General features: G+C 39.3%; 2 protein-coding genes across 4 annotated transcripts in view; one reads left to right on the plus strand and one right to left on the minus strand.

The window, feature by feature from the left end:
* The window catches only part of Rabep1 (rabaptin, RAB GTPase binding effector protein 1), a 113,509-nt gene extending 102,028 nt beyond the window's left edge, over positions 1-11,481 (plus strand). For all 3 annotated transcript variants that reach the window (XM_046424999.2, XM_046425001.2, XM_046425000.2), the window contains exons 14-18: positions 536-725; positions 1,497-1,552; positions 4,221-4,319; positions 5,234-5,350; positions 6,029-11,481. In XM_046424999.2, coding sequence (XP_046280955.1) covers positions 536-725; positions 1,497-1,552; positions 4,221-4,319; positions 5,234-5,350; positions 6,029-6,130 — 564 coding nt within the window. In that variant the 3' untranslated portion in view covers positions 6,131-11,481. The remainder of the gene's footprint in view (positions 1-535; positions 726-1,496; positions 1,553-4,220; positions 4,320-5,233; positions 5,351-6,028) is intronic.
* Positions 8,921-13,996, minus strand: part of Nup88 (nucleoporin 88) — a 29,546-nt gene continuing 24,470 nt past the window's right edge. Inside the window, exons 10-17 of the mRNA XM_046425002.2 lie at positions 13,484-13,585; positions 11,323-11,481; positions 10,801-10,926; positions 10,631-10,696; positions 10,439-10,519; positions 10,016-10,142; positions 9,742-9,860; positions 8,921-9,087 (exon numbers count right to left, since the gene is read on the minus strand). Of these exons, the coding sequence (XP_046280958.1) occupies positions 9,024-9,087; positions 9,742-9,860; positions 10,016-10,142; positions 10,439-10,519; positions 10,631-10,696; positions 10,801-10,926; positions 11,323-11,481; positions 13,484-13,585 (844 nt within the window). The 3' untranslated portion in view covers positions 8,921-9,023. The remainder of the gene's footprint in view (positions 9,088-9,741; positions 9,861-10,015; positions 10,143-10,438; positions 10,520-10,630; positions 10,697-10,800; positions 10,927-11,322; positions 11,482-13,483; positions 13,586-13,996) is intronic.

A 13,996-nucleotide genomic window follows, 5' to 3' on the forward strand; every position in this document is an offset into this window, starting at 1 on the left:
TTAGAAGATGCCAGTACTAAAATTTAGGGGAAAATAAGATTCGCACTGAATTTATTATAGAAAAACAGCTAATCACCTTAGAAGCATCCTTTGCTACTTAGCTCTGGCTTGAGATACTATTTTGCCTATGGTAGATATTCAGATTAAATGAATAAATAGGTAAGTAATTAAATTTCATTCTCTTAGAGTTCACACTTACTCCTGAGGATTTTTCCCCCCTTCACTTAAGCTACTATTTCTAGTGAACCTAGTATTGCAAGTCATTTAACATTTTAATTGTTTTGCTTAGGAAATAGGTTGAGGGAAACATGTAGTTCACAACACACATTTTTGACTGGAATTGTCTTTCTTCTGAAACATTGGGCATTAACATGACATGTCATTTGCCTTTGAAGCCCTATGTGGGTTAAAGATCAGAGTCTTAATATTTGAATCATTTAGAACAATATCTGAAATTCTGGTTGTAGAAGATCTTTTGTTTCTTTACTTCCTTTCACCATCACAAATCCAATAACTACTTGTTTCTTGAATCCAGGTGCTCCGGGAATTGGTTTTAAAATACCGTGAGAACATCATTCATGTGCGGACAGCAGCAGACCACATGGAAGAAAAGCTGAAGGCTGAGATACTTTTCCTAAAAGAGCAGATTCAAGCAGAACAGTGTTTAAAAGAAAACCTTGAAGAAACTCTGCAGCTAGAAATAGAAAACTGCAAGGAGGAAATAGGTGAAGATAAAAGTGATATAGTGTAGAATTGGTTACTAAATAAAACTTTTACTTCCTTTTTTTCTTGGCGGGGGTTGGGGGGGCAGCGGTACTAGAGATTTAACCCAGGGGTGCTCTACCACTCAGCTATACCTGGCCCTTCATTATTTTTATTTTGAGATAGGGTCTCAGTAAGTTGCTGAGGCTGGCCTAGAACTTAGGATCTTCCTGACTTAGCCTCCCGAGTCACTGGGATTAAATAAAACTTCTCTGATTGTGAAAATTAATAGTTGGTCATAGGATGTGGAAAAGAGGAAAGTATAGGAAAAAAGTAAGGATTCAACCCATTTTTCTCAGATGTTCTGATATATCTAGTAATATGGCAACTAAAAAACTGAAAACAAAAAATCTTGTGTTTTTTAGGAGCTCTGATGACCTTTCTTTGTCAGTTACTAACAGAAAAGAACACTGGAATCCAGGCCACTGGGAATGCAGTTAGATGGGTGATATTTCCAAGTAGAACTTTGATGTGTTAACTGCTAGGAGTATCTTTTCCCCCTGACAGTCAGATGTGTATACTTGATGGAGAGGTAGTTTATAATAGTGTCCTTTCATGTGGACTCTGCCTTTACCTGAGCTTGATAATGATGCTGCTTGGTTGGGGATAGTTTTGAGAAAGGACCTTTTCCCCCATGTTCAGTATATATTTGAGTCCTTTGGTGTAGCTTAAGGAAAAAATAATAATGCACAATAATAAATGATTGCTAATATTTCTCCCCTTTCCTCTTACAGCTTCCATTTCTAGTCTGAAGGCTGAATTAGAAAGAATAAAAGTAGAAAAAGAACAGGTGAGTCATAAGTTTAAAATTAATTCTGTCAACAATCAGTTGATATTTAATCTTAGAGCCAAGGAATAAGAAATAGTTGAGCACAATACTTGGCCTTTAAGGAACTCTGGATGATGATGAACATTTATTGAGAGGCTGTTGTGTGTCAGGCTGTGTTGACTGGAGGAGGAAAGGGGAAGAGGATGACTTGACTGTAGCCTGGAGTCTCCATTGTCGTGGGAAACAGGCAGGCATGGTCCTGACATGATGTACACATAAAGCTACCGTAGGAGTGTGTAGAAAACATTTCTAAGTAGAGCATGCTGTCTAGCTGGCTTGGAGTCCTCTTTTAGACAACACAACACCTGTGGCAGGTAACCCATTCAGTTCCTGGCCTCCTTATTCCTTTAGTCAGAGATCTTGGCCTCCACTCTGCCCTCCTTGGCCACAGCTTTCATCATCCTGGTCTTACTCCTACAGGTCCTTCTGGGTACTTCCTCCACTTCTTTACTTCCCTAACTTTTAACTTTTCCTTTCTCTTGGATTAAGTAACTCCTTCTTGGCTTTGCTTTCTTTACTTCCAAGCTGCAACTTAAACACCTTGCCTCTTCAGCTAGTCTTCCATGCACATTCTCCAATCCCCAGATTCCTTGTCCTTCTGCTGCCCTCATTTAATTACTGCCCAACTTTGGCTTAGACCTGGTGTCCCCAGGCTGCTGATGCCATCAGTTCTGCTCGTGCTGTTAGATGGGGCTCTGGTGTTCCCAGACAGCCTTTCATTTGTCCTAAGGTGTCTCTCTTCCATCCCCTGTGGGGACTACTTCAGTCATTATCACCTCAAATCCCTCACACTCAGCAGATGCTGAGCTCACTCTGCAGTCATAATGCAGGACCATCTTCAGGCTCCTCGGTCACTTGTTCTCCTGCTCTTATTCCCAGCCTTCTCTCTTCTTTCTTGAGAAAATGATGATCTGTTTCTCACCATAGTATGTCACTGCAGAGGTGCTTTCACTGAATCCCTCTCGTGTTTTCCAGCCTTCCACTCTGAGTCTTGGGCTCTTTGTTGATCTTTCCTATTACTCAGATATGTTCAGGTGTCTCCCATTAAAAGGGAAAGTTTCTCTTTGCACTTCTCTCAAGCCACCTTTCTTTTCTTGACTGCCACATTTTTGTTTTTAGTGCTTGGGATTGTGTCCTTGGATTTGCATGTGCTAGGCAGGCACTGAGCTACATTCTCAGCCCTTGTTTAGTTTTATTTTGAGACAGGGTCTCACTGAGTTGCTCAGGCTGGCCTTGAATTCTAGGTCTTAAGCTGTCCTGCCTCAGCCTTACAAGTAGCTGAGATTACATGAATGCCTGGCTTTTGTGCAACATCTTTTTTTTTTTTTTTTTTAAGGTAGGGCCTCACACATACTAGGCAAGTACTCCACCACTGAGCTGTACCCCAGCCCTTTTTATTTTTTATTTTGAGGCAGGGTCTCACTGGTTGCCCAGGCTGGCCTTGAACTTGTGATCTTCCTGCCTTGCTGGAATTAATAGGTGTGTGCCACTGTTCCTGGCTTGCTGACACTCTTGAAGAGGGGCCTCACAAGCAGTCCTTACCTGCTGCAGCCTGCCTCTGCCTCCACTTGGCTACTATGATTGCATTATAGAGATGACTATAGAGCTGGTAGTGTGGCTCAGTGAGCCACGTGTGTGAAGCTCTGGGCTCAGTCCCTAGTGCCAGAAAGCAGGGGTGCGGGTGGGAGAAATGAGAGAGGGAATAAACTGTACTCAGATAACTAACACCTTATCATTTTACTCCACTGTCACCCTGTGTGGTTTCAGACTCACTTCTCACCTTAAATATTTTAAGAGCTTGTTTCTTAGCCAGGTGAGGTGGTACACACCTGTAATCCCAGCAGCTCAAGAGGCTGAGGCAGGAGGATCATGAGCCAGCCTCAGCAACTTAGTGAGGCCCTAAGCAACTCAGTGAGACCCTGTCTCTAAATAAAATATATACACACACAAAAGTGCTGAGGATGTGCTTCAAAAAAGAGCTTGTTTCCTGTCTCCTGAATTTAGCATCTTGAAATTCATCTCTATATTAAAAGCAAGGTGATCTTCAAAAAATTACAAACTCAACTATGACGTCTCTTGTTGAAAAACCTTCCAGTGGCTTCCTTTATCCACAGGACAAGTTGGTATTCCTTAGCCAGCCAGAGATCTCTTCTTGCCTGACATGCCTCAAATTCTACAGCCCGGACACTGCTGTGGGTAAGAACCCACCACCATTCCTGAAGGCATTTTTATGCATGCCACCGTTTCCCTCTTTTTTGTCTCTGTTTCTTTTCTCCCTGTTTTCCTGCCTCTATAAACATTTTCATCTTTTAATAGTCAAGCAGCATTTCTTCTAGGAAATACTTCTTAAGTTTTCTGGCAGAATTAAGTACTTTTTCCTTCTTCTGGGTTCACATGCCATAATTATTAACATGTCTGGTCTCTCCTGATTTCTCCAGCTCTAAGCCTTAGAACATGGTAGGTACCCAATAAGTAGTTAATGAAAAAATAGTTCTGGAAGGAAAAACAGAATCCAGACATTAAAAGGTGAGAAGTACATTCCAAACATAGCCTGTAGGCTTTTCTAGGCAGCATGCTGTGGCCTATAGGGAGTTTGTAAGGTTCAGCTTTTTCCTTTTTAATTTTACAGTTGGATTCTACATTTAGAGAGAAGTCTCAACAGCTTGAGAATCTTCAGGAGATAAAGATCAATTTGGAAGACCAGTTAAAGAAAGAGACTGCTGCTAAGGTGATATTTTTGTGGTTATTTAACTTTTAAGGCTAAGAATGTAGGAACACATCTTAATTGTTTACAAAACCAAATCAAACCAATATTGCTGGTATGGAATATCACCTTCTGAAAGTAGGGAAGACTAGCTGCTTGCAAAAAGAAAATGAATTTGAATCAGAGTTGGAGTAAATCTTCATTCTGCCAGCCCTAGAGGCCTGTCATAGGCTTCAGTAGGCCAGACTGGCCATCAGGGCCATTAAACCAAGCTTGGGCAATGCCCAGTTAGAAACATGCTTTGAAATGTTCATTTCATTTGAATGATGTGTCAGATCATATGATTGTATTGAACCACATTTACTGCCTGAATTGATTGATCCAGTTAGAATTGAAGGGCATTTGGCTAATTGTAGGGAGAGTTGCCTCTAGAAAGCATCTTAGTGAACTGTGTGGTCAGACATTTAGGTGCAGAAATGTTCTGTTGGTGTTATTCAATAGCCACTTGTCTTTAGAAAGGCAACAGTTCACATCCTGCTGAAGTTTTGTGCTATAAGGAAGACTGGGGCATATTTACTGAGAATTTTCCTGGTGGATATTTGTCTGTTGTGATTGTCAGAGGAAATCCCTGAGGTTTCTATCCCTGTTGCTGTGACAGCTACTGATCTTAGCAGCTGTTTTTATATTAATCACTGTCACCAGTTGCTAGAGGTAGCTGGTGCAGTACTTTAATCCATTTTTATCCTGGCTTTTGTGTCCAATTCATTTTAGATCCTAGAGCAGATATCTTGGCCAGTTTGCACCCTTGTCCTATAGATAAAGAGAGATTAGTGGGATATGGGAGATATCTTCCCTAGGAGTAGGTAACAAGTTTAAGTTTCTGAGTAATTCTGACTTTTGCCTCTTTGGCATTAACATTCAAAACTTTTATATTTTAGGCTGCTGTTGAGCAACTAATGTTTGAAGAGAAGAACAAAGCTCAGAGATTACAGACAGAATTAGATGTCAGTGAACAAGTCCAGAGAGATTTTGTAAAGCTTTCTCAAACCCTTCAGGTGAGGCATTTGGGGAACCACTGTGAAACTGTGGGGAGAGAATCTTGCCATCCTTGAGCACTAGAGTAGCTAGCAATGTAGTGACTGCAGCTGCTTTTACCTCTACCCCAAATGTCTACCTAGACAATCAAGCCAGAACCTACAGAACCTTGATCTCTTTCCTCTATACCTTGCTATATGAGTATAAACTTGTATTTTATGACCTAAATTTTTAAAAAACTACTTAGTGTCCAGCCCAGAGCATGGTGTTCCCTCCAGTAAATTCCTTGTCTCCCCCTGACTCCTTTCCTTGAGGGCCCAGCTTATGTTTGTCCTCTCAGTGGAACCTTCTAGGTCCCTGAGCTGAGTCTGAAGTACTTCCTTCCTCCACCATGCTCCCTCGGCACTCTGTCAATGTCTAGTGACATTTAGTAGACTGTCAGCTTGTTTTCTTCCCAGCTGAACTGTGTCTTCTTGGGGATTGAGTCAGGTCTCCATAATCACAGCATTTATATTCATAATACTAGATTGTTACAAAGTAGCTTTGGGGAATTTTAAAAATTAAATTGTTCTTGCTGCTGCCTTCCTTCTCTGAAATGACTGCTCTGGTGAATTAATCTGCTGCATCTCAGCTAAACCAAAGGCTGAGAAAATCTAGGCAATGGGCCACCTGCACATATCTCACCATTGTTTCTCCAGGTGCAGTTAGAGCGGATCCGGCAAGCAGACTCCTTGGAGAGAATCCGGGCAATTCTGAATGATACCAAACTGACAGACATTAACCAGCTCCCTGAGACATGACACCCTGACAGCAGGATTCTAGTCTGCACTTTGGGGTTTTTAACTCATCTTTAGATCAACATTAATTATTATTTAACTCTTAACTGAAGAAGCCGAAGTCACAATAAAAGGACGATTGGAGAAATGCTTATTTCTGGTGAGAGAAGACTGTGCAGCACAGGGACAGCCAGCAGCCAGGGTCATTTGCAGCCAACAGACCTTTCCAATGAACACTAACCAGACTCCGGGCTTGATTCCAACAGGTGTGGGATCAGATTTGGTGATGGAAAAGGGCTGTATCTTTGCCTGATTTCTCCAACATAAAATTTTCAAACACATTTTCTTACCCTAAAGCAACTTCCCAGTAGTGTTTGGAATTACATTTTCTGTTCATAGTGAGAGAATTTCTTTTTCTGTTGTCTAGAGAGCTCATCAGTAACAGTATTCAGATAGCAGACAGAGGTGTAGTATGCTGTATGAATATTTTATATTAAAATATGAAGTTTGAGAGCAGGCCATTGGCTACTGACTGTATTTCCCTCGTTTAGTGCATTTTCTTCTTTTTACCATTTTATCTTATATTGGAGGATTTTTAAATGCTACTGAAACTTGCCTAAGAACTTTAAGACTGTGGCAAACCAAACCAGTTCAAGTACAGAATTAGGAGGATTTGAAAACTTGGCTGAGGTTATATATGGATAATTATATATATGTATGTATATATACATATATATGTATGTATTGGAAGTTGAGTTTAAAGGAAAAGCACAAGAAACTATTTGGAAGCACTTTTTCTGCATACCTGGAAGATCTTCGTGGGCCCCACAGGTGCCAGGGTTGAACTGGCACCAGACTTTTGATGTTTTGGCCTAGTTATTGGATCAGTGAAAAAATAATAAACAAACTATACCTGACATCATCTATCATATATTTATAAATCTACTTATTTTCAACTTGAATCAGTGGGCTTAAATACTATTTGTTTTAAAAGTGTCAAATATAGAAAAGTAATGAGGTTTGGCAGATACTTACTTGATGTTTTCTTTTACAATTTTGATCTGGAGTGTAAGTGACAATGCTCACAGTGAAATTGGGGGGAAATCCATTTAGTGTATCAATCAGTTTGGAAATCTGCTCTGTCATTTTCCAAGAGTGTGAATTTCTTGTGTGAAGAAAACCTTGGTGGAACAAGTTGTTTTTGCCATAGCTTCATGAAGTGTTGCAGAAACAGTAAATTTGTGTCATGCTCACTGTTCACCTGCTGCAGTACTGCCCCAAAAGCAGCTAGTGGAAGGCTCTGTTTAATTCACCATGTACAACATTCAAAAGGAAAAATGTTTAAGTACTTTTTTTTAATTGATGTTGAATAGCAGAGGGATACCTGAAGGAACCTTATAGGAATTAGTGAACTTTGTTATAAATGAAGTCAGTATGGATTTGTCCTAAAGATCTTTCTTCCTCAGGATAAATGATAAGGACTACATTACATCATCCCATGGATTATTTTTGTAGTCTTGCATTCATGATTATGAATTTAAAAGTAAATACTAATTATGAAAGTAGTGCTAAAGGCTTGTCATGCATGAAACATTATAATTGATTGAAGTCCTTTTGTATAAAGTCTACTTGGTTTAAAGGAAACATGTCCTCTTTGAGTTACAGGGAATTTTGTTAGTTACAGAATATGATTTGCACAGTTAAGACTAGTTCCTTGCATAGGCCCCAAGCTTATTTAGCACTATAAATCATGAGGAGTAATTCGTAATCTTTCTGAACCATTGTTTCCAGTTAACTGCTGAGACTGAGCACCTTTTTTTTTCTCCAGAAGATGGGTATTGGGGCAATAAAATCATGATTAGGGAACTCTTCATGGTCTGTACTATGGCAGATGCAAACTGTTGGAATCCACTAAATTGAGAAAAATATCCTAGAAAAACCCAAATTGAGACTGCATTTTAACAGTCTGGTATGAAACAAACTGCTGTGATACTCTCCAGGTAGGATTTTCTGAATAAATGAAATCTGATTTAAGAAGGTGAAATTTATCCCTTCTAAGGAAAAGATCAGTTGGGTTTCACAAGTGTTCCTGTGCTTGTATTCAGTCTATGTACACCTGTTCTCTCGCATGTCTAACCCAATTTACCTCTTACCTGTAATGTACCTTACAATGTGGTTTTTAATTGGCAGTCACTTGGCCATTTCTAGGCAGGTATGGTTATTACCTTTCAGAACTCATATTGGCAGGTACAAAAAGATGTAAAGCTGAGACAAAACCATATACTGCCTACCAAGCTATTTCTTTCTTTCTTTAAGGTGCTAACACTTGCACCTTGTACCTACTCAGTCGAGACACAGCACAGCCAAACTCAGCTCTGAAAGGTAATAGTGCCTGTGAGAAGTGAGCAGAGGTGGCCTTGGCAATTGTGGATCTTTAGCTCTGCTCTGAGCAGATTGCAGGTGTAACTGTTGCTAACTGTACTGAAGGTGTTTCCTTAAGAAGAAGTGTTCAAATTAAAAAAAGCTGCTGCCCAGTAGACTGTGTGGCCTTTTCCTTTGAATTCTAGTGTTGTGATGCTACTTTAAAATGCAGCTCTTATTCTGGCTTCAATAGAGAGAAAGTTCAGTAGGGTCAAGGAGACTTGGAAGTGTACAGCTGAAAGCCTGTGTCTCAGGGTGGTTTTGTTTTTGAAAATGATACCGGGCCCTTGTTGCATACGATCACTGAGTTTAGTTATAAAGCACATTCTAATTTTTAAATATATTTATTCAATAATTATAAAACAAATATTAAAAATGATAAACCACACCAAATTCATCCAAAAAAATGCTTCTTTATAAATTAGTGCTGTTTGGTTTACAGTATGGGTTTGAATCTTCAGTTTTGTTAATTTCAGTTGTGAATCTAATCCTGGTGTCAGAAGTTTACATGATTTCGGATATCATTGATTTGCTTCACCATTTCCCTTATGTGTTCACCCCTGTAAAATCATAAAGTCACTCATTTTTAGAGATGAAAGTCATTAGTACAGAATCTTAAGAACTGAAACGAGTAATGCTGAATTATCTAAGAACTTCTTTGCTTAAATTAACAACTTAACGGTTCCAGATGGATAGTAGGTATTTACTCATTTAAGGCGGCAAACTGGTTCAACTACTGGAATTTATTTTTTGTGGCTAAGTACTGGGGATAGAACCCAGGATCTTGTGTATGCTACTTGATTGCTCTACCACTGAGCTGTATACCTCCAGCCCCAGGAATTTTTTTTTTAATATTTATTTTTTAGTTGAAGGTGGACACATGATATCTTTATTTCATTTTTATGTGGTGCTGAGGATCGAACCCAGTGCCTCACACATGCTAGGCGAGCATTCTACCATTGAGCAACAACCCCAGGAAATATTTTTGAACATAGTCTCTGTCTGGGAAAATACTTTTGACCACACAACAAAATCACATTATAGAAAAGCCATCATATTCCATACTCATTGCTAAGTCCCTATTCTAGTAATTAGTGATGTGCAGACACTAAAACTTGGGAATCTTTACCTGGGCAGACAGAGGTCGACTTTGGCATACTCCAGAGAAAAAAACTATTTTTACAACAATAGCAAGTTTATAAGCATTTACTTACTCCTCCTTCAGAATGGACTGGATGCATTTCCGCTGGTAGGCACTGAGGGTGATGCTCGGTTTTTGAGGACTTGGCACCTTTTCCATCTTTCGCTGTTGATAGTCTTTTTTCATAGTAACCTTAAGTAATCAAACAGAACATGAATATTTTAGTATGCTTTGCCACACGTTTTTACATGTTTTAATCTGTTCTTGTTATATTTTATGAAATTATTTTCTGTAGCATAATGCTTAAAAAATAAGACTGAATTTAACCACCTTGTACCCATTCCTACCTGTTTGATGGCATTGCCCAAATGTCGAAGTTGATCCGGTATCAGCTGTAATTCTTTCTTCATGTCTCTCTCACTATCAGAGAGAACTGGGAGCTGAGAGTGAAAACTGTGAAGTACTTTTTTCATCCTTTAGATAAGGTAAGCAAACATCTCAGCTTAAGATCTCCGCTAATTATGAGAAATATAATCACAATAAAGCTTGTAATTCAAGACTCTGGTATCTGGGGAGGAGGTCTCCACAGGATAGATTAGGGGAAAGTGACATATCTTTCCTAACATATACTTTGGAGGAGAAACAGGGATCCATTCAATTCTATAGGTATGTGAGCAACTGCTAAGGTCTATTTTCTTCATAATACTATTAGTACTTAATAAGGTTGCTAGTATCTGAGTAGGGAACTGAATATTACACAGCCCACTGACCTATTCATGATATCTTCTTGTTTTTCCTTGGCTTCCTCATATTTGTCAGCTAAGCGCTCAGCCATTTCCCGTAGACTCTTCCTGATGGCATAAGAAACAAAGACTCTTGGGGTTCACTGATGTGTTCAACATCTTGAGGTGAGATTCAGTCCCCTACATTACTGTTTCATTCTCCCTAGTTTTGACACTTACCTCTCCTCTCGACAATAATTGAGATCTTCTAGCTGTTTCTTTTTTTGGTCACATAATAATTTGACCCTTTAAGAAGGAAAATAAAGTTTAATCAGAAGCCAGGCCTGGGCTATTAATACAGCACCAGCTACCAACCAGGGACTAATGGTTGTGAACATAAGACATCCTACCTCCGCTGAATCTCTTCCTTTGCCAAGTCCTGCTTAAGAATGTATTGTTCTCTGAACACCTGGGTGGCTCTGCTGATAAGCTGAAGGCATTCCTCAGGAGGAGGGGCCAAATCCTTTTCAGATGATCTTAAAATGAAAATTTCTATCTTAGCCAAGTAAGACTAGTGAAAACAGAATGAGTCAGCTGCTTTTTTCCTTTTTTGCACTTATTTATTTTAAAACAAGGTCTTGCTAAGTTGCTGAGGCTGGCCTCAAACTTATGATCCTCTTGCCTTAGTCTCCAAAGCCATTGGGATTATAGGCATCCACCCCCATGCCCAGCTTCCTTTTTCACTTTGTTTATCACTCTCAGGTGTCACTTCTCTTCCTCTACTCACTAACTGATGAGATATGCCCTGTGTCTCTTCCACCTCCACCACAGTAAAGCAGATATGAAATAGCTGAGGACAGAAAGGATGTACAATAATTTTGAAGAGAGAGAACAAAACCCATTCTTAAAATCTGGATGCCCAAATCACATACTTGAGAAATGCTGGATTGGCAACACTACGTTGCAAAATGCTTCTAATATGCTTTTCAAAGGAATCTGGGGTCTCAGCCAGAATACGGAGAGGGGACTCTGTCACTTCAACATCTTCTCGGGTACACAGCAGGGGAGGAGAAGCTGGATGGACAGTACTTCTATAAAACAGATAAATGAAAGTCTACCAATGGAGTTATTTACTATATGAAAGCATAAACCAAACTTATCCAGAACTTGGAGAACATAAACAAAAAGTTGTTACTCAAAAGCACAAGAATGTATGTTTTCCACCTTGAAGAGATCACGTTCAGAAGTTGTCCCTTTATGCTGCCATGTGTGAAAGCATTTTGGACTCTACCAACAGATCCTTTCCGCAAAGGACTCAAGAACTTGTTTTATACGCTAGAGCCACAAACAAGTCACTCCTTTCTTAGGTACAGACTTGATCAACACCAATTTAAGACAGATAACAACTATATGCCATATGCAGTTGTATATAACTTGATTCCTAAAAATTGTATGCCCTCAATCATAAATATTTGCAAAGGCAATTTTAGAAAGTGCTTGAAAGAGTATAAAATTTTGGCAACATGGTAACTAACTTACTTTGAAAATGACAATTTAAATTCACAAGGTTTGTTAAACAGTGACATTACTTTATAGATAATCTGTATTTTAGGGAGTTGGCAGAAACATGATTTGAAGGTATCCAGATAATTGAGTTTTTTCATCATTTAGGATTCATATCTTTACTCTGAAATTGGTGTGACTAGGTCCTATTTTACTAAAGGTATGTGGACTTTTGAAAAATATGCTGAGGCAAACAGCAAATATTTTTCCAGTGACTTTATTTTGTTTAGTCTTGCTAATTTTCAGTCTCTTTTAGTATAAGCAACACAAAATTTATAATTTTTTCCCCATCTAAGTAGTATTAGCGTCATTTTTTTTTTAATGTGGAAGACTTTTTTTTTTTTGGTACTGGGGATTGAACTTGAGGCACTTGGCCATTGAGCCACACCCTCAGCCCTATTTTGTATTTTATTTAGAGACAGGGTCTCACCAAGTCACTTAGTGCCTTGCCATTGCTGAGGCTTAGCTTTGAATTCATAATCCTCCTGTCTCAGCCTCCGCAAGTTGCTGGGTTTACAGGCATGCAATATCGCGCCTGGCTCACAGAAGACCTTCTAAGGACAGTAAATGAATGCTAGTATTTTCTACATAAATCAGTATATAGAAGCACATGCTCCAAACTGACACCAGGAGACTAGGCTTTAACATTCAGAACTGACTTTTGATTTTGATATTCCTACTCCTGCATTTGTAAAACTCAGAATGACCTTCCAAAGCTGTTGGAAAAGGAAAATGGTGATTACAGCTTAATATCTGAGTTTCTTAAAAAGCAACAAGGACTGCTGATTTTGGCTTTATACCACCTTTCTTCTAGAGTTTACACACTCCCTGATGAGGCTGGTAGAGAAGAAATTAAGACTGAATATGAACTTTAGAATCAGTCAGACCTAAATCCCAGTTGTCTTTTCCTTGACTTCTGCATTGGCTTAAACTCTCAAGTCTGTTTCCTCTTCTGTAAGATGGGGAACAGTGTTCTTTTTGAAGGCTACTCTGATAATTCCAGGACGTGATGCAGGAACATGGCTTACTTCTGAGCCTGGCACATACAGCATGATGACTATTAAATCTAGTTCATATTAATAATGGAATTCATTATTAACTTTAGTATTTTTTCCCACACTTTAAGGAAAAGCTCTCAATTTTCAGCTATTTGATGGAGATACCAGAAACCATGTCTAAAATGAACACTTCCAGACACAGCAGGGAAAACGGACATATCCACCCTTTCAACCCTCAAGCCAGAAGCTAAAACAAACTGTAATATGTCAGGTGTGGTGGCGAACTCCTGTAATCCCAGGAACTTGGGAGGCTAAGGCAGGAGGACTACAAGTTCAAGGCCAGCCTCGGCAACTTAGGCTCTAAGCAACTTGGTGAGATCTTGTCTTAAAAATAAGAAGGCTGGGATGTGGCTTAGTGGTAAATTGCCTCTGGGTTCAATTCTTAGTATCAAAAATTTAAAAAAAAAAAAAAAAAAAAAATTATGTATAAGTTTGTAACAGTTACTATGTAGAAAATATAAAAAGGACATACAATAAAGGCCTTGTGAGGCACTCGTAGGTACTGGTGATGCAGATCATTGTGGGCCCAAGAATATCAGGGACAATCCAGAATCCTCGAATTGGAGCTGGCTGCCTGGAGGAAAAAATTCAGTTAAGTTACAAAGTGGCAGATGTAATCATACTAAGAACAAAGACATAACCCAATGATACCAAGAACAAAGAACGTAACCAGCCTGTGGCCTTTTCAGGCCTAGGCTGATAGTTACCTGGGATATGCTATCAGTGCCATAATCTCAAAAGTGGTGATATGGAAGCCTGTAATAAACCTCTGATCAGTCTAAACCAAACTGCCACTTATCAGTCTAAGAGGCCATTTACCAAGTCCCTCAGGAACCTACAGGCTCACAGGGTTTATGATAATCTCAGAGGTCACAGTACACTCAAGTTCACTCTTGATCTATCAGCTCACACGTAAATACCAGCTATATGTGTGTGTCTCATCTAGTGCCTAACAGATTCAATGAACTTTAGGGTATATCTCACA

The sequence above is a fragment of the Marmota monax genome, unplaced genomic scaffold, assembly GCF_021218885.2.
Source record: "Marmota monax isolate L192 unplaced genomic scaffold, Marmota_monax_Labrador192_F-V1.1 WCK01_AAM20220418_F8-fsc00218, whole genome shotgun sequence".
NCBI classification, from domain to species: domain Eukaryota; kingdom Metazoa; phylum Chordata; class Mammalia; order Rodentia; family Sciuridae; genus Marmota; species Marmota monax.